This window comes from Cervus canadensis, chromosome 26 (assembly GCF_019320065.1).
Source record: "Cervus canadensis isolate Bull #8, Minnesota chromosome 26, ASM1932006v1, whole genome shotgun sequence".
NCBI classification, from domain to species: domain Eukaryota; kingdom Metazoa; phylum Chordata; class Mammalia; order Artiodactyla; family Cervidae; genus Cervus; species Cervus canadensis.
Window position 1 is genome coordinate 5,424,412 of NC_057411.1, and position 24,913 is coordinate 5,449,324.

At 38.8% G+C, this 24,913-nt stretch overlaps 1 protein-coding gene, 1 long non-coding RNA gene and 1 pseudogene across 3 annotated transcripts; 2 read left to right on the plus strand and 1 right to left on the minus strand.

Annotated features, from left to right (window-relative positions):
* The first annotated feature begins 122 nt into the window (after positions 1–122).
* LOC122428191 lies at positions 123–17,369 on the plus strand. 2 transcript variants are annotated; one of them, XR_006265664.1, is made up of 5 exons: positions 123–731; positions 7,105–7,214; positions 9,930–10,041; positions 14,245–14,401; positions 16,207–17,369. It is a non-coding gene; the product is annotated as an uncharacterized LOC122428191 (long non-coding RNA). The 2 variants fall into 2 exon arrangements; XR_006265665.1 differs by lacking the exon at positions 9,930–10,041.
* On the minus strand, positions 10,281–10,592 carry LOC122428190 (40S ribosomal protein S29). Its single transcript, XM_043448016.1, has one exon. The coding sequence runs from the start codon at positions 10,560–10,562 to the stop codon at positions 10,392–10,394; it is 171 nt and encodes a 56-aa protein (XP_043303951.1). The 5' UTR covers positions 10,563–10,592; the 3' UTR covers positions 10,281–10,391.
* Positions 12,699–12,847, plus strand: LOC122428522 (annotated as a pseudogene).
* Positions 17,370–24,913: the final 7,544 nt, after the last annotated feature.

Sequence of the window (24,913 nt, forward strand, 5' to 3'; positions counted from 1 at the left end):
CGCATGTGCAGAATTTCTAGCCGTTAGGAAACCGTAACCTACGCTTTGCGCAGGCGCAGAATTTATATTCCACCCCCCCCCCCCGCCCCGCTCCCGCTCCCCCCCCCGCTCCCGCCCCCAGCGTAAGACGAAGAGCATTCTGGGAATGCCGGAGGCTGAGGTGCTCTGGTCTGACGATACCTGTGTGTGTGGTTGCTCGGCCATTCTGTCTGTGATTAAGAGTTTGTCGTGAACCGTTAATCAGTATGTGTGACGCACACAAGGGTACGTGAACATTCAGAACACTCCGCGGCGAGCCATCTAAGGCGGGAAACGTAGGGAGCTGGACGAATGAAGGGTTTGTGGCCTCATTCCCGATCCAGGATTTTGGGCTTCCCTGGTGGCTTAGGCGATAAAGAATCTACCTTCAATGCAGGAGACTCGGGTTGGATTCCTGGGTGAGGAATATCCTCTGGAGGAGGGCATGGCTACCCGCTCCAGTATTCCGGAGAATTGCCTGGAGAGAATTCCGTGGACAGAGGAGCCTGGCAGGCTACAGTTCTTGCGGTCGGAGGCGACTGAGCGACCAACATTCTTTCACTTTACCGGGCCGGTCGGACCACGTCCCCAGTCGTTTACCCACATTCTCCAGGCTGGGAAGGAGTCCGGGATTTTGAGAGGTGGAGGGTTCGGGAAACGTAGCCTTTATGATCTCGGTTGGAGGGACTCTTCTTTCGGTTGTCTGCTTCTCGGTAAATCTGACACTCCCTTCGCGTATTGAAAATAGCGTACAGAAACAGGACAAATTCCTCTGTTCTGACTTTGATGCAAAGGGCAGCTTTCTTGATTTCCCTTAAGGCCAAAGTTAATGGATTTATTGAGTTGGTGAATTTTTGAGCCTCAGCCTGTGCCAGGCACTGTGCTTGGCTCTGGAAATACACCGGGAGACAAAGAATGGAGTGGGCGGTGGGGAGCAGGGACTGATCTGGTTTGGCATTTCTTCATGATGTCATGTGCCTGTGTAAATTATCCTAAAAGATGACTTTTACATATCCTCTTTCCACAGATGATACAGTTATAGGCACATATATTACTGAACACGGTCAACATATCTCTTTTTATTTCTTTTATTATGTAGAATTCTTAGTCATGTCCAGTGTATTTTGAAAGCTCCCAGTTCCATTCTCTACAGCTTCTGTTTCAAACGTCGTTTTCTTCTAGCTCCTTATACCTTTTTCAACCCTTTCATTTCTCCTCATTCTCTCAGTTGCTTCATGGAGAAAAATAGATGAAGAAGCTTAAACGCTACTATTTATTTCTGTCACCTTGAGTCTAGAAATCATTACATTCAAAATTGAAACCGTTTTTTTAGCTCAGTTTTCGAGGTCATGTATTCTCGTGGTTCATAAACCATTAAAATGTTAACTGTGAGGTCTTATTCTTTTCCACCTTCCTTTCCTGTCCACCATCTGCTCCTCTGTAGGTAACCACTATTTTAGATTCTTAGCTCTCCAGATGCTTCATTTATATTCAAGGAAATACAAATAGTGTTCTATTTTTCCTGCTTTTACAAAGCAAAAGTAACTTGACACTTTTCTGTACTTTTATTTTTTGCTTTATATATCTATATCCAAAAGATTTTCATATCAGTACATAGAGAGCATCCTAATTTTTTTCACAGATATGTAGATTGTATGGATATACTATAACTAAAGTTGTGTCTTGATGTATAGTTGGGTTATTTCCAGTCTTTTTCCACTTCAGACAGTGCTGTAATGAATAATCTTGTACATATCATTTTGTTCAATACAAGTATATTCTGCAGGATAAAGTTTTAGGTATAGAATTTCAGGTTAGAAAATGGACACTTGTTACACAAATTATTAACATTTTGCTAAATGATTCCAAGCAACCACTGTAGTTGATTGTGTTAATTAATATTCTCATTAGCAATGTATAATAATCCTGTGGGAAAAGAAGTAATGTTAGATTGGTGATCACATTTGCTCTAGCATTGAGTCTTCATTAAATTCCTGATTGTGTCCTTTGATATCACTGTTAGATATGCTCTCATCGGGTTTTAGACACTTGTTTTTCAGCTGGCTTCTTTTTATGTGAAATATTAGCTCTCTCTTGTCCTTGGGAAAACATGTTGAATATTTCCTTTTTCTTTCAGTATTTTAAGAAAATGAGTGACATCTCAATTGATAAATAAAATGGACATTTTTAAAACCTTATGTAAACCTTTTGGTAGTCAACACTGTTGATGACTTTGCCATGAAAACTCCTTCCTTCCAACTGCTACATCCCTCTCACTTAATTCTCACCTGTGTGACTTTTTTTCTCATTCTCTTCTGCTGTTCACGTTATTCTTGGATGATTTCATTCATTCTCTGTAGCTTCAGTTACCATGTATGAGTGGATGACTCCTAAGTACAGTTGGCCCTCCATATGGGTAGGTTCAGCATCTGGGGATTTAACTAACTTTGGATGGAAAATATTTGGGAAGAAAGTTCCAGAAAGGAAAATTTGAATTTACCTTGGGCTGACAAGTATTTATAGGCATGCTTTTAAAAATTTTGCTCCTCTTTATATGCTTCACAATATTACATTCTTTATAGATTTAGCTTTATGACAACCCTGAATTGAGCAAGTCTATTGATGCCATTTTTTAAACTGTATTTGTTCACTTCATGTCTCTGTGTCACATTTTGGCAATTCTTGCAATATTTCAGGCTTTTTCATTATTATGTTTTTTATGGTGATCTCTAATCAGTGATGTTTGATTTTACTACTGTGAGTGGCTGAAGGCTCAGATGATGGTTAGCATTTCTTCACAAAAAAATGTATTTTTAAATTAAGGTGAGTGCACTGTTTTTTTATTTTTAAAATTTATTTATTTTATTTATTTTTGGCTGTGCTGGGCCTCAGTGCTTTACAGGCTTTTCTCTAGTTGCATAGAACAGGGACTACTCTCTAGTGGTATGTGGGCTTCTCATTGCAGTGGCTTCTGTTGGTACAGAGCATGGGCTTTAGGGTGTGTGAGTTGCAGCTCCAGGGCTGTGGAACACAGGCTCTGTAGTTGTGGTACACAGGTTTAGTTGCTTCATGTCATGTGGGATCGTCCCAGATCAGGAGTTGAACCCATATCTCCTGTTTTGGCAGGCAGATTTTCTACCAATGAGCCACCAGGGAAGCTCCTACATTTTTTTTTTAGACATAATGCTTAGTAGACTATGGTGTAGTGTAAACATAGCTTTTATATGCCCAGCAGGCTTTCTCTCCTGTTCTGTGTTTCTGTTTTTGTGCCAGTACCATGCTGTTTTGACTATTGTAGCTTTGTAATATAGTCTGAAGTCAGGGAGCCGGACTCCTCCAGCTCCATTTTTTCTTTCTCATGATTGCTTTGACTCATCTGGGTTTGTGTGTGTGTGTGTGTGTGTGTGTGTGTATTTCCATACAAATTTAAAATTTTTTTTCTAATTTTCTGAAAAATGCCATTGGTAATGTGATAGAGATTTCATTGAATCTGTAAATATCCTTGGGAAGTATAGTCATTTTGACAAATTGATTCTTCCAATCCAAGAACAAGGATTTTCTTGGATCGGAAATGTTTGTGTCATCTTCCATTTCTTTGGCCACATTTTATAGTTTTGGGGATATAAATCTTTTGCCTTCTTAGATACGTTTATTCCTTGTGTGTGTTTTACTCTTTTTGATGTGATGGTAAATGGGATTGTTTCTTGAATTTCTCTTTCTGATCTTTTGTTGTTAGTGTACAGAAAAGCAAGAGATTTCTGTGTATGAATTTTGTATCTTACAACGTTACCAGATTCATTGATGAGCTCTAGTAGTTTTCTGGTAGCATCTGTAGGATTTTCTATGTATAGAACCATCTGCAAACAGTGACAGTTTTTCTTTCCCAAGTTGGATTCCTTTTATTTCTTTACTCTGATTGCTGTGGCTGGGACTTCTAAAACTGTGTTCAATAAAAGTGGCAAAGAGTGGATATCCTTGTCTTGTTTCTGATCATAGAAGAAATGCTTTCAGTTTTTCACTGTTCAGTATGATGTTAGCTATAGGTTTGTCATTTACAGATTTTGTTATGTTGAGATAGGGTCACTCTAAGCCCACTTCTGGGGGTTTATTACCATAAATGGGTGTTGAATTTTGTCAAAAGCTTTTTCTGCGTCTATTGAGATGATCATTTGGTTGTTGTTAATATTTTTCAACTTATAATGTGGTGAATCATACTGATTGATTTGTGGATATTGAAAAATCCTTACATCCCTGGGATAAATCCCACTTAATCATGGTGTATGATCCTTTTAATAGATTGTTGGATTTGGTTTACTAGTATTTTGTTTAGGATTTTCTATGTTCATCAGTTACATTGGCTTATAATTTTTTTCTTTTTTGTGTGTTATCTTTCTCTGATTTTGCTATCAAGTAGATGGTGGTCTCATAGAATGAGTTTGGAGTGTTCCTTCCTCTGAAATATTTTGGAATAGTTTCGGAAGGATAGGTGTTAACTATTCTTTAAATGTTTGGTAGAATTCACCTGTGAAGCCATATGTTCCTGGACTTTTGTTTGTTGGAAGCTTTTAAATTACAGTTTCAATTTCAGTGCTTGTGATTGGTGTATTCATATTTTTTATTTCTTCCTGGTTCAGTCTCAGAAGATTGTACCTTTCTAAGAAATTGCTCATGTATTCAAAGTTACCCATTTTATTGGCTTGCTTGTAGTAATCTCTTATGATCTTTTATATTTCTATGGTGTCCCTTGTAACTTCTCCTTTTTCATTTCTAATTTTATTGATTTGAGTCCTCTTCCTTTTTTCTTGATGAATCTGGCAATAAGTTTATCAGTTTCCTTTGTCTTTTCAAAAACCTGGATTTTAGTTTAATTGATTTTTGCTATTTTTTTGGTCTCTATTTCATTTATTTCTGCTTGATCTTTTAAAAATAAACTTTTTATTTTGTATTAGAGTATAGTGTATTAACAATGTTGTGATAGATTCAGGTGAACAGTGAAGGGACTCAGCCATACATATACATGTATCCATTTTCCCCAAACTCCATTCCCATCCAGGCTGTGACATAACATTGAGTTTCTGCTCTGATCTTTGTGATTTCTTTCCTTCTACCAAGTTTGGGTTTTGTTTGTTCTTCTTTCTCTAGTGACTTTAGGTGTAAGGTTAGGTTCCTTATTTGAAATTTTCCTTATATCCTGAAGTTAAGATTGTATTAAAAGCAGAGACATTACTTTGCTGACAAAGGTTCATATAGTCGAAGCTATTATGGTTTTTCCAGTAGTCATTATTGGGATGTGAGAGTTGGACCATAAAGAAGGCTGAACACCGAGGAACTGATGTTTTTGAGCTGTGGTGTTGGAGAAGACTCTTGAGAGTCCCTTGGACTGCAAGGAGATTCACCCAGTCCATCCTAAAGGAAATCAATTCCTGAATGTTCATTGGAAGGACTGATGCTGGAGCTGAAGCTCCAATACTTTGGCCACCTGATGCGAAGAATTGACTCACTGGAAAAGACACTGATGCTGGGAAAGTTTGAAGGTAGGTAGGGAAGGGGATGACTGAGGATCAGATAGTTGGATGGCATCACTGACTCAATGAATATGGGTTTGAGCAAGCTCTGGAAGATGATGATGGACAGTGAAGCCTGGCATGCTGCAGTCCATGGGGTTGCAAAGAGTCGGACACGACTGAGTGACTGAATGACAACAACAAGATTGTGTTACTATAAACTTCCCTTTTAGAACTGTCTTTGCTGTATTCCATGGGTTTTGGATTCTTGTGTTTTCATTTTCATTCATTTTTATTTTATTTATTCTTTGATTTGTTCAGTGATACATTGATTGTTTAGTAATATATGGTTTGGTCTCCATAAGTTTGTGTTTTTTACAGTTTTTTTCTTGTAGTTGATTTTTAATCTCATAGCACTGTGGTCAGAGAAGATGCTTAATACTGTTTCAGTTTTCTTAAATTTACTTAGGCTAGCCTAGTGGCCCAGCTTGTGATCTATCCTAGAGAATGTTCCATGTGCACTTGAGAAGAATGTGTATTCTGCTGCTTTCAGATGTAATGTACTATAAATATGAACTAAGCCCAATGGTGTAATATGTCTATTAAGATCTTTGTTTCCTTATTGATTTTCTGTCCATTGATGTAAGGGGATTGTTAAAAGTCCCCCACTATTATTGTATTACTATTGATTTCAGCTTTTATGATTGTTAGGATTTGCTTTCTATATTGAGGTGCTTTTATGTTGGGTGCATATGAATTTAGAAAGCTGAGACCTGGTGGCTTAGTCAGTAAAGAATCCTCCTGCAATGCAGGAGACCTGGGTTCGATCCCTGGATTGGGAAGATCCGCTGGAGAAGGAAATGGCAACACACTTCAATATTCTTGCCTGGGAAATCCCATGGACAAAGGAGCCTGGCAGGCTACAGTCCGTGGGGTCCATATTTACAATTATGCAAGACAGAAAAAGAGACACAGATGTATAGAACAATTATAATGTCTCTTCAGATTGATCCCTTGATTATTATGTAGTATCCATCATTGTCTCTTATAACAGTCTTTGTTTTATTTATTTTAAAAACTATTTGTTTATTTATTTGGCTGCGTCAGATCCTAGCTGCAGCACTTTGGATTTTCGTTTCATCATGCAGTATCTTTTGCTGTGATGCATGGACTCTCTAGTTGCAGCATACGTGCTCAGTAGTTGCAGTGTGTGGGTTTAGTTGCTCTGTAGCATGTGGGGTCCTAGTTCCCCAACCAGGGTTTGAACTCACATCCCTTGGATTGCAGATGGATTCTTAAACACTGGAACACCAGCAAAGTCCGGGCATATGTATAGTTTTTATTTACTTGTGATATATTATTTCTATTTTTGCCTCTGTTTTAAGAAAGTGATGAAGTATAAAACTTAATGTCTATGGAATATGGCTGTTGACTCTGAAGAGTATCCGTATTTGTAAAGTGGATTAATTTAGCCAATTTATATGCCATCTTCTACTTAAAATGTCAATTTTGGTTTAAATGGAATCATCAAAACTTTTATGGAAAAATATTATTTGCCTTTTTTATGTTGTTTTCATTTTAGCCAAGATATTTGCTGAAGTTTGAATAAATTTACCTCTCCAAACCTACCCATTGGGAAAGAGATGATGCTACTTCAGTGATGCCTCATGAAGCCAGGTTAAGAAATCTCATGTAAGAAAGAGTTATTTTAGCAGCTGATACTGAAATAAAATAGAAAATGTAATTTTAATCAATTGAGAGTTTTAGCAATTACCTTACTATTAGTTTGTGATCTACTTTTATTTTCTGGTCCTCTTTATGTTGATATTATGGAAATAGTCATAAAGGAAGGTAAAGAACAACTTCAGGTGCAGCATCAGAAAACTTTCATGGTGAAACTCCAGTTATGTTGCAGTCAATATACTGCCTATTCAGTGGCTTAACAGATCATGATCTTTGTGAATTAAATGGATGCCCCTTGGATCCTGATGGCTCTTTCATTCTTAATGGATCAGAGAAGTATAGTAGCTTTATGTAAAAAAAAAAAAAATTACACAATTAGCATTAGATTTATATTATGAAAGTTGAAATTAAAATGTAAGCCTTTATACAGAATAATCTGAAAGTGGCATTTGAATTATTTAGGAGGGTGACAGCTGAATTTACATACCAAAGTTTTACTCAGCTGCATATACTATGCACTAGAAATTTGGTTAGTTGTAGGTTTCTATGGAGCAGTTTTGCAAAGTGGAGTTTATAAAATTCAAGAGTTGATGTTTCAGTGAGCCTATGTGATGACATTAAATTAAGATGCAGCTTTCACTGTTCTTTCTACTTCAAGGACCTTGTGGGTTTTTATGGATATAACTTTTATTGTCCATGTAGGTTGTGACTGCTCAAGAGAAAATGGCAGCACAGTCTATGTGTTTGCCAAAAAGGATTCTAAATATATGTACACAGGATAGTGTGGATCATGTCTGGAGATGTGAAGTATCTCTGCAGAGATACTGATTCCGTAGGGCCTGATTCCCTGGGGCCACATTACCACACCTGTTTGTCCGTTAAGCTGTTCGAGGAGTCTTACTGGATTGTCTGGTTTCCCTTAGAGGCCCACCTACCCATGAATGCTCCCACCGAGGCCCTACACTCATCTTGATCCTCCTTAACTCCTTGCCTTTTTTCTGTAAGGCATAGTCTTTTTACTTCCTTGTGGCCTGTGACACTAGTTTATAACTCTTGAGAGAATATTATAAGTGCAAGAGGACTTCCCAGGTGGCACAGTAGAATCTGCCTGACTATGCAGGAGACGGGATTGGATCTTTGGGTCAGGAAGATCCCCTGGAGTAGAAAATGGCAACCCACTGCAGTATTCTTGCCTTGGAAATTCCATGGACAGAGGAGCCTGGTGGGCTGCATGGGGTTCCAATTAGTCCTGAGACACGACCGAGCAACACACATAAATGCAAAAAAAAAATCTTCTCTTGTTTTTATCTTGAATGTTTTGAAACACTGAAATTTTTGGAAAGGATAGACTTTTTTTTTTTTTTGGTAGACTATCCTTCAATTTGGATTTTTCTAAAATTTCCTCATGATTATATTCAATTTATGCCATTTCTTGGCAGGACAAATCTAGAGGTCATATTGTGTGCTTCCCAGGACATCATATCAGGAGTCACATGATGTCATTATGTCCCATCATTGGTAATGTTAACTTCACAGTGGCAGCTGTTAGGTTCCTCCACTGTAAAGTTACTATTTTTGTGGAAAGTTTTATTGAGTCTAGATAAATATGCATTTCCTTATCAGTCTTTTCCATTGATGATCTTTGTCTAAGGCATAATTGATATTCATCAATGGAAAAGATTGCTGAGAAAATGCATATTTATCTAGACTCAAAGCTGGGCTGAATAAAGCATAAGCTGGAATCAAGATTGCTGGGAGAAGTATCAATAACCTCAGATATTCAGATGACACCACCCTTATGGCAGAAAGTGAAGAAGGACTAAAGAGCCTCTTAATGAAAGTGAAAGAGGAGAGTGAAAAAGTTGGCTTAAAGCTCAACATTCAGAAAACTAAGATCATGGCATCCGGTCCCATGACTTCATGCAACTAGATGGGGAAACGATGGAAACAGTGACGGACTTTATTTTCTTGGACTCCAAAATCACTGCAGATGGTGACTGCAGCCATGAAATTAAAAGACACTTGCTCCTTGGAAGAAAAGTATGACCAACCTAGACAGCATATTAAAAAGCAGAGACATTACTTTAAGGAAAGGTCCATATAGTCAGAGCTGTGGTTTTTCCAGTAGTCATGTATGGATGTGAGAGTTGGACCATAAGGAAAGCTGAGCACCAAAGAATTGATGCTTTTGAACTGTGGTGCTGGAGAAGACTCTTGAGAGTCCCTTGGACTGCAAGGAGATCCAACCAGTCCATCCTAAAGGAGATCAGTCCTGGGTGTTCATTGGAAGGACTGATGTTGAAGCTGAAACTCCAATACTTTGGCCACCTGATGGGAAGAACTGACTCATTGGAAAAGACCCTGATGCTGGGAAAGATTGAGGGCAGGAGGACAAGGGGATGACAGAGGATGAGATGGTTGGATGCCTCATGCCGACTCAATGGACATGAATTTGGGTAAACTCCAGGAGTTGGTGATGGACAGGGAGGCCTGGCGTGTTGCGGTCCATGGGGACACAACTGAGCAACTGAACTGAACTGAATAAAACTTTGCACAACAGTAATAACTTTATTTTACAGTGGAAGAACCTAACAGCTGCCACTGTGAAGAAACTTCTCACTGTGGCTGAGTGTGTATAGATGCAAAAAAATTTTATTGTTAATCTTTAATTATAGCTTATTATAGGGTTACTAAGTATACAGTGCTTTTGATTTTACATTTTAGTGCAATCAAGATTTTTGTTAATGGCTGCTGAATTGGAATACATAAATATCTTGAACAGCATATGAATACTCTGTGGAAATTGTGGTGTCAGATGGACATCATTGTGTCCCAAGTAAGAGTCTTTAATTAACTAAGATCTATGGGATTTCCAAACAAGGCATAAGACTAGTGAAAGTTATCTTTGTATTTGTATCTTTCTTGAACTGCTTTCCTTTGAATTGTAAATTTTAGTCAAAAGTTTAAGTGATACTTTGAGCTAAATTTAATTATAAAATATTGCTGGCTTTATTGCTTGAGATATATGCATCTAAAATTTTTCTTTTGAGAATCTTTTTGTAAAGCTGACAACAATATTTTTTTTTTTTTTTTTGAAGTTTTGAAAACTTTTATTTTACATACAAAGAGCTAGTATTATTTCCGCCTAGGGGTGATGTGCTGGATGAGCCATCTAAGGAAGTTCAGTTAGTCCAACTTAATGAAGCCGATGTCCTTCGCATACTGGCGGAAACACTGGCGGCACATATTGAGGCCGTATTTCCGGATCAGACCGTGCCGGTTTGAGCAGACCCGGCAAGAGCGAGAACCCTGGCCGAATTTTCTCGGATGGCTCCAGTAGAGCTGCTGGTGACCCATGTTGCTTTCTCGGTTGCAACGAGGTAAAAAGAACAATATTTTTTAAAAAATGAATGAGGAACTTCCCTGGTGATCCAGTGGTTAAGAATCTTCAGAGGGCACAGGTTCGAACCCTGGTCAAGGAAATAAGATCCTGCATGCAGCACAGTTTAGCCAAAAACTTTTTTAAAAAAGAGAGAGAAACAGAGAAAAATGGATGAGCATTCTATGATTTCCCCTTTGTCTTATTCTAGAGATTCATTCATGAAATGTGATACACCTCTAGATTTTCTCATGTTTAGATAGCTGTTAAAGTACCCTGGGATTAGGGTGAATTTTTTTTTAATCATTAAAATAGAGTATGAGTTCAGTTCCTCCCCAAAATAGGGCTTTTGCTTTTAGTGTACTGTATTGAGGGATAGGGCTCAGACTTTTGATTCTCTCAAATACGCATCTTGGAGTCTGTTTTGGTGAAAATGGGTTTAGAGAGAAACTGTAACACACTTTAGCCAGAGCTGGTCTTCTGTCTATGTAGCAAAGCAGAGAATTGAGATTTGGCTGCTCCAGGTCTTGCTCCAGTGGATGATAGACCCTGAGTTTTGACCTGAGTGTTTTCATAGCTTGAAGTTCAGGAGCAGCATGCTTCACTTGCAGGGATAAGAGAAAACCAGATAACCAACACTGGCTGTGTTTCTATGACTGAGAACTTACTGTTAATGCGTGTATTTCTGAAGAGAACTGCCTTCAGCTTTTCTGTGTTCTCTAGGGTAAAATTAAGTTCTTCATGTTGTTTTAGGCCTCTTTACCTTCCCATGGGCAAATTCCCTCAACCTGGAATGCTTGTGCAACCTATTTCCCATGCCTCCTCAAAAATGGGTAATAGGAAGAGGGGTGCTTATTACTTTTTTCAGGTAAATCTCACTTATTATGTAAAACTTTAGTATTGACTCTTCTTCAGTGTACTTTACCTGACCCCCCAATTTGATTTAGATCAGAGATTGGCTAACATTTTCTGTGAAGGGTCAGATATTAAATATTTTAGTCTTTGTTTACCTTACAGTGTCTGTTGTGTATTCAACCCTGCCATTGTAGTGAAAAGCAGCCATAGACAGTACATAAACCAATTAAACTTTATTTACAAAAGTAGGTGGCAGATGAAGGCAGATTTGGCCTGCAGGCTATTCTCTGAGCCCCTGATTTAGACCTATCTCTGTGACTGTATATGGCATATTTTCCTTAAATAAATTCTGACAGAATGTGTACACCAGATGGTAATTATTGGTATATTTGCCTACTTCACTCACTATACTATTCACTTCTCAGAGGCAGGGAATGTGTCTTAATAGGACTTTGTATTTTCAGCTCTGAGCATGGTGCCTGACACGTAGTGTCCGACAGTGAGTGTTTGTTGAACCTATAAATGGACCCTGTGTCCTTGGACTGGGCTCTTTAATCTCCTGTTGAAGAGCGTTAGGAGCCTCTAAGTAGGAATATTGTGTTTATTTTTCATGTCTAGTACTTTTCTCTTCCTTCATATTTTCTGATAACCAGAGGTCCTCATTTTGCTGGTTTCTAATAGACTTTCCTGTCAATAGTCCTTTCTAGATCTACTGAAACTCATATATTTCCTTTGGAGCACATGATACTGTTTAGTCTTCGAGGAGAACACAGCTCGCTTTATTTCTTCCTGTTAAAGACAACAGTTATATTCTATTAGCTCTATTGTAATATAATATTCTATGTTCTATTCTGAGTTCTCTAAGGATTCAAAGCAGGCGTTTGAGAATGCCACTCATACTGTTTTGGCTCCCAGTGTTTCATCTTAGGTTGTTTTCTATGGACTGGAAGTGGGCTCAGAATGTAGCACATTTTCTGTTTCTTGACTTTGGACTCTCTGGGAGAACTTGATGTTTTTGACCAAGCTTTTATGATTTACTATTGTTTTAAAACTTACTAATCCATGTAACTCCATGGCTGATTCATGTCAATGTATGACAAAACCCACTGCAATGTTGTGAAGTAATTAGCCTCCAACTAATAAAAATAAATGGAAAAAAAAAAAAAAACTTACTAATCCAAGTCTTTTCCTAATAAACCTGATCTTTTTTTAAATAAAAGTATCCAGATGTGATTTTACTTTTTTAAAGTACTGTTGTGATCGCTTCTCAGCCTTTTGGCTAAGATCAAGTGTAAAGTACTATTGTGGAAAAATGCTGTTTTTCCATTTTCCAACTAACCAGCTGTTCGTTTCTTAGTTGACTTCCAAAATTATATATTAGATATAAATAATTCACTGGAAATTCTTCTTTGTTTACTTTTTGACTTATATCTTTATATATGCATGCATTCATGCTGAGTCGCTTCAGTCGTGTCCAACTCTTTGTGACCCTATGGACTTTTAGCTCTCCAGGCTCCTCTATCCATGGAACTCTTCTGGCAAGAATACTGGAGTGGATTGCCATGCTCTCCTCCAGGGGATCTTCCCGATCCAGGGATCAAACGGTTATCTCTTAAGTCTCCTGCATTGGCAGTCAGGTTCTTTACCACTAGTGCCGCCTGGGAAGCCCATCTTTATATACAGATACTTCAAAATCTGAAATGCTCTTAATAATTATTATGTCCTCTATTGCATATTTTCATGGAGTATATTTTCTAGTGCTTCTCAGTAGAAATAAAATGTAAGTTACATAAGCAATTAAAATTTTTCTAGTTAGCCATATTAAACTAAAAAAGAGATAGAGGAAAATAATTTTAATAATATTTTTATTTGACATGATAATCCAAAATATTTTAATTTCAACATATAATCAATGTAAAAATTATTAATGAGATTTTATATATTTTGTGTGTATGTGATATGTCTTTGAAGTTCAGTGTGTAGTTTATGCCAACAACATAATTCATTTCAGAATTGCCATATCTCAGGTGCCCAGTGACGACCTGTGGCTAGTGACTGCTCTGTTAGACAGCTTGACTACAGCCCGTTTGTCTGCTGGGCGATTGTGAGAAGTCAGGCTTATGATTGGGAAAGCCTGATCAAGGCAGAGTGATACAGGGCTGGATACTGAAAGATTACAGAGTGAAGTATGTATAATTATCAAAGAAGCAAAATAAGAAATTGTCATATACAGTTGACCCTTAAGCGACATAGGTTTAAATTACATGGTTTCACTTATATGTGGATTTTTTTTTTTTTAATTTTTTTTTGCCACACCACGTGGCATACGAGATCTGACCAGGGATTGAACCTGTGCCCCCTGCAGTGGGCAGCGTGGAGTCTTAATCACTGGACTGCCAGGGAAGTCCCGTATGTGGATTATTTTCAATAAACACATTAGAAAATTATTTGGAGATTTGGGACAATTTGAAAAACATCACAGACTAGCCATGTAACCTAGAAATATTGAAAAAAATAAGAAAGATATGTCATGAATGTATAAAATATATTTAGATACTAGTTTATTTGATCATTTTCTACCATAAGATATATAGTAATCTATTACAAGAAGTTAAAATTTGCCAAAATGGGTGCAATGACTTATAGATAGTACATGATCCAGTATACATGATCCATTTACATGCAAACATGTAAAGCTGCAATTTTGAATCATAACTGCATAAAATTAAATGTCGTGTACTATTATAATTGATCTCTTAATATTGTGGTAAGCTCAAGTGTGTTTTATTGTTTGTTGCTGTTTAGTTCCTAAGTCATGATCAACTCTTTTGCAACCCATGGACTGCACCCCAGGAGGCTCCTCTGTCCATGGGATTCTTCAGGCAAGAGTACTGGAGTGGGTTGCTATTTCTTCCTCTGGGGATATCCACTTAAAATGCCATGAGACACTAATCATTTCCAGGTGAGCACTTCATCTTTCCAGTAAACTGCATATCACAGTAAAAAGTGATCTCTTGCAGTTCTTGTATATTTTTCTTTGTGTTTAGTGCAATACTGCAGACCTTGAATAACACCATGAGACCAATATGAAGTGCCACTAGTGATTCTAGAAATGCTTCCATGAAGCAGAGAAAAGTCATGACATTTCAAGGAAGAGCTGAATTGCTTGATGTGTACTGTAGATTGAGGTCTGCAGCTGCAGTTGCCAGCCATTTCAAGATAAATGAATCCAGCATAAAAACCATTGTAAAAAGAAAAAAATGAAAGGAAATGTGTGAAAACATCATTACACCTATGCCAGCATGCATGAAAATTTACCTTTTGTGAAATAACTTTTTATCTTATATCAAAAATGCAGTTTTTATGTGGGTGTAGAATTACTATAAGAAAAGCATACCTACTAATATGATTTGAGAAAAAGCAGTCATTATTATATGATGACTTAAATGGGAAGGGAAGGATCTTAATGCCAGCAAGGGTTGATTTGATCATTTTAGAAAGGGGTTTGACTTAAAACATGTCAAGATAACAGGAGCAGCAGCTTCTGCTGACCAAGAAGCAGCAGATCAGTTCCCAGGCACCATTAAGAAAATCATTGAGGAGGAACAATAACAGGCTAAACAGGTTTTTAATGTAGACAAAAAGAGCCCTATTCTCGGTGGAGGGGGGCGGGGGGGAAGTGCCACAAAGGTCATTTACTAGTAAGGAAGGAAAGCGAGTACTAGTTTTAATTCAGGAAGGGATAGGCTAACTCTCCTGTTATGCACAAATGCAGTGGGGTTTAGGATAAGGACTGCCCTCATCTATAAGATCCATGGGTCGGGAAGATCCTCTGGAGAAGGAAATGGCAACCCACTCCAGTAGTCTTGCCTGGAAAATCCCATGGACGGAGAAGCGTGGTAGGCTACAGTCCATGGGGTTTCAAAGAGTCGGACATGACTGAGTGACTTCACTTTATCTATAAAGCTGCTGACCCACCAGCCTTGAAGGGAAAAGATAAAACACCAGCTGCCAGTGTTTTCATTGTACTGCAACAAGGAAGCCTGGATAATGAGAACCCTTTTCTTAGATTGGTTCCACTGATGCTTTGTCCTTGAAGTCAGTAATTATATTGCAAGTAAAGAACTGCCTTTCAAAGGTTTCTTTTTATTGGACAGTACCCCTGGCCACCCAGAACCCCAAGGATTCAACACTGAAGGTGTTGAAGTGGTCTTGCTGCCTCCAAATACAACATCTCTAATTCATTCTCTAGATCAGGGAGTCATAGGGACCATTATGTCTCATTACACGTAGTGCTCTATGTAAAGGATTACCAGTGCTATGGGAGAGAACTCCATGGAAAGGTCCTGGAAGTCTGGAAGGACTACACGATTGAAGATGCCATCATCACAGGAAAAGCTGTGAAGACCGTCAAGCCCAAAGCAATAAATTCTTGCTGGAGAAAACTGTGCCCATATATTGTGTATGACTTCACAGGATATACACAGAACCAATCAAGGAAATCATGAAGGACATTTTAGATAATGGCAAAAAAGGTGGGGGTGAAGGGTTTCAAGATAGGGAGCTTAGAGAAATTCAAGAGCTAATAGACACGATACAAGAGGAATTAGCAAGAGATGACTCCGACAGAGTGCTTCCGAACCAGTGCCACACGATGAGGAAAAAGACATGGAAGAAGGAAGAAGCAGTGCCAGGAAACAGACTGACATTAGACTATCTAGGGCGAGAGTTCTGATCATTAAAAACTGCTTTTGACTTCTTTTACAGCATGGACCTTTCTATGTTCCTGGTGCTGGAACTGAAGCACACAGTGGAGGACGGATTCTTACTTTATGGAAACATTCATAGAAAAATAAAAAAGCAAAAAAGTCAGAAATTAGGGTGTATTTCCATCAAGTTACACCCAGTGTGCCTGCCTCTCTTGCCTCCCCTCCCATGCCTGGGACAGCAAAGCCAATCCCTCCTCCTCCGCCTCCTCAGCCGAGTCAATATGAATCAAAGACACCTAGGATGAAGACCTTTGTGAGGATCCACTTCCACTTAATGAATAGTAGATAATCATCATGTCCTGCAGTTAACCAACCTATCTGTTATGTATGTGTGTGGGTTCTTGTATTAAAGTCTAGTAACTGCTACAAGAACTGTATGAGATGCTGTGTCATCATCATCACCACCTAAGGAGTCACCATGTAGAACGTCATGTGCAAGACTTGTGTTGAAGTGGAAAGCCTACCTTATATAGAAATAAGATAAGTGGCATTTAATATTAATAATGTGTTAGTTTTCCTACTGCTTTATAAATTTGCTTTCAAAGAATTACATTATCATACAGTATGCATTTCTCTCCCTTCCAATTGGAGAACCTGTGTATCAGCCTGTTGTCATAGGTAGGTGGATTTTTTTTAATGTAACAGTGTTTCCAACACTGTATTATGAATATGACTGTAATACTGTATACCATAAAAGTTCTATAAGGATTCATTCACTGTGTCTAAGCTAGGCCACTGTGAAACAATTATATCAATTACACTAAGCTTAACCATAAAGTAATCATATTGCTGCTGCTTCATTATCGGTGCATGAGTCTTTAGATCTGTGAATATATAATATATAAATGTGAATTTGTTTTTCATGTTATCTTTTCATTTGTTATGTCTAGAATTAGTAATTCATATTGTATCTACAATGTTTTATCTCGTATATATAGTATGGATATAGGTGCTGATAGATAATCTTGTAAACAGATGATATTAACTTGTGGTATCAGTATCAATAGTCTCTAGTTTATTAAAAGAGTACAATTAGTCAGTTTAGTCGCTCAGTTATGTCCTACCCTGCGACCCCATGGACTGCAGCATGCCAGGCTTCCCTGTCCATCACCAACTTCCAGAGTTTGCTCAAACTCATGTCCATTGAGTCGGTGATGCCATCCAACCATCTCATCTTCTGTTGTTCCCTTCTTCTCCTGCCTTAAATCTTTCCCAGCATCAGAATCTTTTCCAATGAGTCAGTTCTTTGCATCACATGGCCAAAGTATTGGAGCTTCAGCTTCAGCATTAGTCCTTCCAATGAATATTCAGTACCGATTTCTTTTAGGATTGACTAGTTAGATCTCCTTGCAGTCCACAGGACTCTCAAGAGTCTTCTCCAGCACCACAGTTCAAAAGCATCAATTCTTTGGTGCTCAGCTTTCTTTATGGTCCAACTCTCACATTCATACATGACCACTGGAAAAACCATAGCTTTGACTATATGGACCTTTCCTTAAAGTAATGTCTCTGCTTTTTAATATGCTGTCTAGGTTGGTCATAGCTTTTCTCCCAAGGAGCAAGCATCTTTTAATTTCATGGCTGCAGTCACCATCTGCAGTGATTTTGAGTCCAAGAAAATAAAGTCTGTCAATGTTTTCCATTGTTTCCCCATCTATTTGCCATGAAGTAATGGGATTGGATACCATGATCTCAGTTTTTTGCATGTTGAGTTTTAAGCCAGCTTTTTCACTTTCCTCTTTCAATTTCATCTCGAGGCTCTTTAGTTCCTCTTCGCTTTCTGCCATAAGGGTGGTGTCATCTGCATATCTGAGGTTATTGATATTTCTCCCGCAATCTTGATTCCAGCTATTCTTCATCCAGTCCAGTATTTTGCATGATGTACTTTGCATATAAGTTAAATAAGCAGGGTGACAATATACAGCCTTGACGTACTCCTTTCCCAATTTGGGACCACTCAATTGTTCCATGTCTGGTTCTAATTGTTGCTTCTTGACCTGCATACAGATTTCTCAGGAGGTAGAAAAGGTGGTCTGATATTCCCATCTCTTGAAAAATTTTCCAGTTTGTTGGGAGCCACACAGTCAAAGACTTTAGTGTAGTCAATGAAACAGAAGTAGATGTATTTCTGGAATTCTCTTGCTTTTTCTAGGATCCAACGCATATTGGCAATTATATTGCTGATTCCTCTGCCTTTTCTAAATCCAGCTTGAACATCTGGAAGTTCTTGGTTCACGTACTGTTGAAGCCTAGCTTAGAGAATTTTGAGCGTTACTTTGCTAGCGTGTGAGATGAGTGCAATTGTGTGGTAATTTGAACATTCTTTGGCATTGCCTTTCTTTGGGATTGGAATGAAAACTGACCTTTTCCAATCCTTTAGCCACTGCTGAGTTTTCCAAATTTGCTGGCATATTGAGTGCAGCAGTTTCACAGCATCATCTTTTGGGATTTGAAATAGCTCAACTGGAATTCCATAACCTCTACTAGCTTCATTTGTAGTGATTCTTCCTAAGGCCCACCTGACTTCGCACTCTGAGATGCCTGGCTCTAGGTGAGTGATCACACCACTGTGGTTATCTGGGTCATTAAGATCTTTTTATATAGTTTTTCTGTGTATTCTTGCCACCTCTTAATATCTTCTGCTTCTGTTAGGTTCGTACCATTTCTGTCCTTTATTGTGCCCATCTTTGCATGAAATGTTCCCTTGGTATCTCTGATTTTCTTGAAGAGATCTCTAGTCTTTCCCATGCTATTGTTTTTCTCTATTTCTTTGCATTGATCACTTAGGAAATCTTTCTTGTCTCTCCTTGCTTTTCTTTGGAACTCTGTATTCAGATGGATATATCTTTACTTTTTTCCTTTGCCTTTCACTTCTCTTGTTTTCTCAAATATTTGTAAGACCTCCTCAGACAGCCATTTTGCCTTTTTGCATTTCTTCTTCTTGGGGATGGTTTTGATCATTGCCTCCTATACAATGTTACAAACCTCCGTCCATAGTTCTTTAGGCACTCTACCAGATCTAATCCCTTGAATCTATTTGTCATTTCCACTGTATAATCGTAAGGGATTTGATTTAGATCATACCTGAATGGTCTAGTGGTTTTCCCTACTTTCTTCAATTTAAGTCTGAATTTTGCAATAAGGAATTCATGGTCTGACCAGAAACTATAAAATTCCTAGAGAAAAATATAGGCCAAACACTCTCTGACATAAATCACAGCGGGATCCTCAATCGCCCACCTCCCATAGTAATGGAAATAAAAGCAAAAATAAACAAATGGGACCCAATTAAACTTAAAAGCTTTTGCACAACAAAGGAAACTATAAGCAAGGTGAAAAGACAGCCTTCAGAATGGGAGAAAATAATAGCAAATGAAGCAACTGACAAAGAATTAATCTCAAAAATATACAAGCAGCTCCTGCAGCTCAATTCCAGAAAAATACACAACCCAATCAAAAAATGGGTCTAAGAACTAAACGGACATTTCTCCAAAGAAGACATACAGATGGCTAACAAACACATGAAAAAATGCTCAACACCACTCATTATCAGAGAAATGCAAATCAAAACTACAATGAGGTACCATCTCAGGCCAGTCAGAATGACTGCTATCAAAAAGTCTACAAACAATAAACGCTGAAGAGGGTGTGGGGGAAAAGGAACTCTCTTACACTGTTGGTGGGAATGCAAACTTGTACAGCCACTATGGAGAACAGTATGGAGATTCCTTAAAAAACTGGAAATAGAATTGCCATACGGCCCAGCAATCCCACTGCTGGGCATACACACTGAGGAAACCAGAATTGAAAGAGACACGTGCACCCCAGTGTTCATCGCAGCACTGTTTATAATAGCCAGGACATGGAAGCAACCTAGATGTCCATCAGCAGATGAATGGATAAGAAAGCTGTGGTACATATACACAATGGAATATTACTCAGCCATTAAAAAGTGCATTTGAATCAGTTCTAATGAGATGGATGAAACTGGAGCCCATTATACAGAGTGAAGTAAGTCAGAAAGAAAAACACCAATACAGTATACTAATGCATATATATGGAATTTAGAAAGATGGTAACGATAACCCTGTATGCGAGACAGCAAGAGAGACACAGATGTAAACCACAGTCTTTTGGACTCTGTTGGAGAAGGCGAGGATGGGATGATTTGAGAGGGTAGCATTGAAATGTGTATATTATCATATGTGAAGCGGATTGCGGGTCCAGTTTCAATGCATGAGGCAGGGTGCTCAGGGCTGGTGCACTGGGATGACCCTGGGGGATGTGATGGGGAGGGAGGTGGGAGGGGGGTTCAGGTTGGGGAACACATGTGCACCTGTGGCTGATTCATGTCGATGTTTGGCAAAAACCACTACAATATTGTAAAGTAATTAGCCTCCAATTAAAATAAATAAATTTTTTAAAAAAAGAAGAATTCATGGTCTGAGCCACAGTCAGCTCCTGGTCTTGTTTTTACTGATGGTATAGAGCTTCTCCATCTTTGGCTGCAAAGAATATATCGATCTAATTTCAAGAGTACAATAATATAGTGTATATATAGTTTACATGTATTTTGTGTAATAATACTATAATTATCATATAATAGTATTATACTATTGTATAATATTAATAGTATATATGTAGTATATAATACACATAAAATTATCTCTTAGTTGACTGTGTATATTATCTGTATGGCTTCTGGTCTGCAATAGCCTGTTGGTTGTTAAGTTTTGGAGGAGTCAAAAATTACGTGTGAATTTTTGACTCCATTGGTGTTGGCGCCCCTAAACCCTGTGTTTTCAAGGGCTGCCTATACAAGCATCTTTGAAAAGATAGTCTGGATCAAAGCCAGTCACTGCCTTTGTTTACAATATATGTGAAACCATGAGATTCATGGAGAATTGTCTCCCAGCATTCAGTTGTTATTTGTAACAAGTGATATGCATACATTGAAAGGTAAATATTTTACTTTAACAACTGCAGTCACTTGGTGATAGAATATGTATACCTACAGGGCACTCCACAACTCCTCAAACCTTCAAATCAGTTTGGACAGCACTACACCATTCCCTGTCGCATACTGATTTTCTCAGAGTTCCAGCTTTTTATCGTGGCAGCCACCGAAAACCTAGATTCAGAGATATCTCATGTTATCAAGAGGAGGCAATGCTCTCTGATGTTGGGATTGTGAATCTCGAGCTAGTGGTCTATGTGGTGTACATTACATTCTGAGGGTCACCATGTTTTCCTCAAAATGTTGACGCATCCTCTGAGTTCACTGAGGCTCTTTGGGACAACTTGGGAACCACAGTCCTAAGCAGTGGTGGAAGAAGGATTGATTCTGAATGACCTCTCAGACTAGTGCTGTCTTGGTAGTGTAGACTAAATGGTTGTTTTATCAGAGAGAAGTAAACTTCTATCCTCTTTCAGCCAGGTTTGTGGAAGTCCTTGTTGCAGTGGCAGAGTCTTTATCCTAACTAGTACAATCTCCTAATAAATGTGACTGTGTCTCAGTGTGGTATTTGATGACATGTTCTTACATGGTGAGAGACAGTATTCACTGTGTGTGTCTTTTGTCTTTCCAGCCTCAGTCATCACCTCAGTCCACATGTATTGAGCCCCTACAGTGCCCTGGCACTGGGCCAAGCATCCTCTCAAGTTCCAGTCCACTCCTATGTTCCTCAGTCCCCTCAGCTGCAGACCAGCTGCTCTTGACCATTTAGCCACATCTAAGCAAGTCCCTCCCCATTTAGCAAGTAGGGTCTGGAAGGTTCATTGATGCTTTACTCCCAGGAGTGGCTGGTATGCTTTCATTGCTGGCTGAGCTTGGGCCGGGAACTCAATGAGAATGGGAGTGATCTGAACTGAAACCTGGATCAGCCCTTTTTGGCCTGTCTGGGTAGGACTAAGAAACATCAGACCAAAAGCCAATCTGACACATCCAGCAGGACAGAATGTGTCCAGGAAGAAGCCTGCAGGGAGCAAGATAGACGGCACTTGTTTTCACTGCCTAGTGCTGAGCTGCATTGCCGCTGGGGTAGTGAGCACTGTGTGTGTCTATAAAAAGGAAGCAGGAAGGAGGACAGACTCTGGCCCGTCAGTGACTGAAAGGAGAGAAGAGGTGAGGGATGACTGGGGTGGCCCTGAGTGTTGGGAGAAGCAGACCCTTTGCCTACTCACTTAGGCTTAGACTTGTTGCTCTTTATCAAAAGACATAGTTTAGGAGACAAATTTTCCTAATAAATCAACTCTATGGCAAACAAAGGATTTCTTCACTCCTACAAAGACTAACACACCACATTGCAAGTTAGGGTCATCTGTCTCACAAATATTCATTGACAATTTCATATGCAGGGGTGCCCTGAAAGTCTTTGAGTGGCAAATGCTTCTACAGAGCTGCCCTACCCTTCCCTTTCTCTTCAGAAAGAAATTTGTCCCTGAATGCCATAATCCAGATTCTGACACTTCCAATCTGCCCACGTCACACCCTTTATCCTGCAGCTTGGTCTGTGTTGCCAAACCAATGCAGTGTCCTTGGCACTGGATCCCCAACCTCTCATTGGTTCTTCTTCTTATTATTAATTTACTTATTTGACTGTGATGGATCTTAGTCACAGCCAAGGAATCTTCAATCTTGGTTGCAGCATGTGGATTCCAGTTCCCCAACCCACCTGGGCCCCCTGCATTGAGAACACAGTCTTAGCCACTGGACTACCAGGAAAGTCCTTCACTGATTTTTTGTATTAGCTTTGGTCAGTATGATGGAATCTATTTCCAGTAAAAAAAAAAAAAAGAGTCAAAAGTGAAAGTGTTTCAAATGGCAAGTGAAAATATACGTGAAAGTGCTATACAGAGATTTCCCTGGTGGTCCAGTAGTTAAGACCTTGCCTTCCAGTGAAGGGGACACAGGTTGAATCCCCTGTGAATCCTCAGTCGGAAAACTGAGATCCTATCTGCCTTGCAACTAACAGATAAAAATAAATATTTTAAGAAAGCACAAAGTATGAAAGAATTTGGAAACTGTAAATGTCCAGGTTAATATTTGATATTATGGATTTTCTGAATTAATGAATATGTTCACCCAGGCAGAATTTTAGTTATAATGAAAGTCATTGAACCAGAGGGGGACAGGGAGGTAGAAAACCTAGAAAGGAAAAGTTGGTGGCTTTTTTATAACCCTGCCCACCACAGAAAAGCAGTCACCTCTTAGGCCTGTCAGGTCAGAGCTTTCTGCTCAAGTCAGACAAGCTTGTATGTAGCCTTGTCCTCTGGCAGCTTTGCAAATTCCAGCTATTCCAGCCGCGATCTGAAAGCCTGTGCTTAACTCCTTCTCCAGATGGTAAAATTGTTTTTATTTGTCATTGTTTTTAATTCACCTAGATCCTTGACCCCAATTAGCTCCAACTGGACCATTCATTCAGTGTTAGTCACAGAAATAGTATCTTCAAAGAATCAAAGCATTATTGTAAAGCAATTATCCTCCAATTATAAATAAATAAATAAATAAATAAATAAATGAAAGCTTGAGTCTTTAGGAGCAGTTTGCAAGTCAAGTGTGACTCTCCCAGGCCAGTGGCAATGCTCTAGAGAGACATCACTCAGCTGGCTTCAGGCTGAGCGGCAGGATTTGCTGGAATTGGCGGTTCCCAGGGAGCCACTGCCCCCTTGTGTCTCAGCGCTGGCCAGGAATTGTTCCATGACAGGGAGAACATTTGGCAAAAGTCTGTAAAAGATTATTGGTGGGCTATTTCTGGCTCTTAATTTGTTGCTTCAATTAAGATTTCCTGTCATCTTATGGCTTTTTAAGTTGTAATCGTCCTTCTTTTAAAACAGCAAAAATTTAAAAGGCATATTTGTTATAATTAAGGACTGCCCAGGTGGAGTTAGTGGTAAAGAACCTGCCTGCCAAATGCAGGAGACATAAGAGATGCAGGTTCAATCCTTGGGTCAGAAAGATCCCTTGGAGAAGGAAATAGCAACCCACTCTAGCATTCTTGTCTGGAAAATCCCATGGACAGAGGAGTTTGGTGGGCTAGTCCATGGGGTCACAAAGAGTTGGACACGACTGAAGTGACTTAGCATAGCACATTATAATTATAAATACTCTCCTCAAAAATTTGTGTAAAAATTTTTTGCTAAATTTTGATGTATTTCCTCTGTATTTTTTTTTCCTTCATGTAAAAATGCCTAATTTTACTTGGAGGCAGAAAAAAAAAAAAAGCCACAGAACCACTGAATCTAATTTTATCCTAAGTGTTATATAAATATGATCTCTTATCCACAATAAGAAAATCAACTTTTGAATATGCCAAAGTATTAAGAGTTGCCTTTTTTTTTTCTTACAAAATTTAAAATGTAAAGGATAGCATTTTTTTCAAGTTTTTTTGGTCACACTCGGCATGCAAGATCTTAGTTCCCTGACCAGGAATCAAACCTGTGCCCCTGGCAGTGGAAGCACAGAGTCTTAACCACTGGGACCACCAGGAAGTCCCAGGGGTATGTATTTTATATTTGGGCTTCACAGACAAAGTGTTTGGTTTAGTCAAGAAGAAGAAGAAAAGTGTGTCAAAATAACTGTATACCTTTAAAGAAATGATGAATAAAACAAAGTACTTCCTTAGTATTGTTGGGAATTCCATGGTGGTCCAGTGGTTAAGAATCTGCCTTGCAATGCAGGGTACACGAGTTGGTCCCTGGTCTGG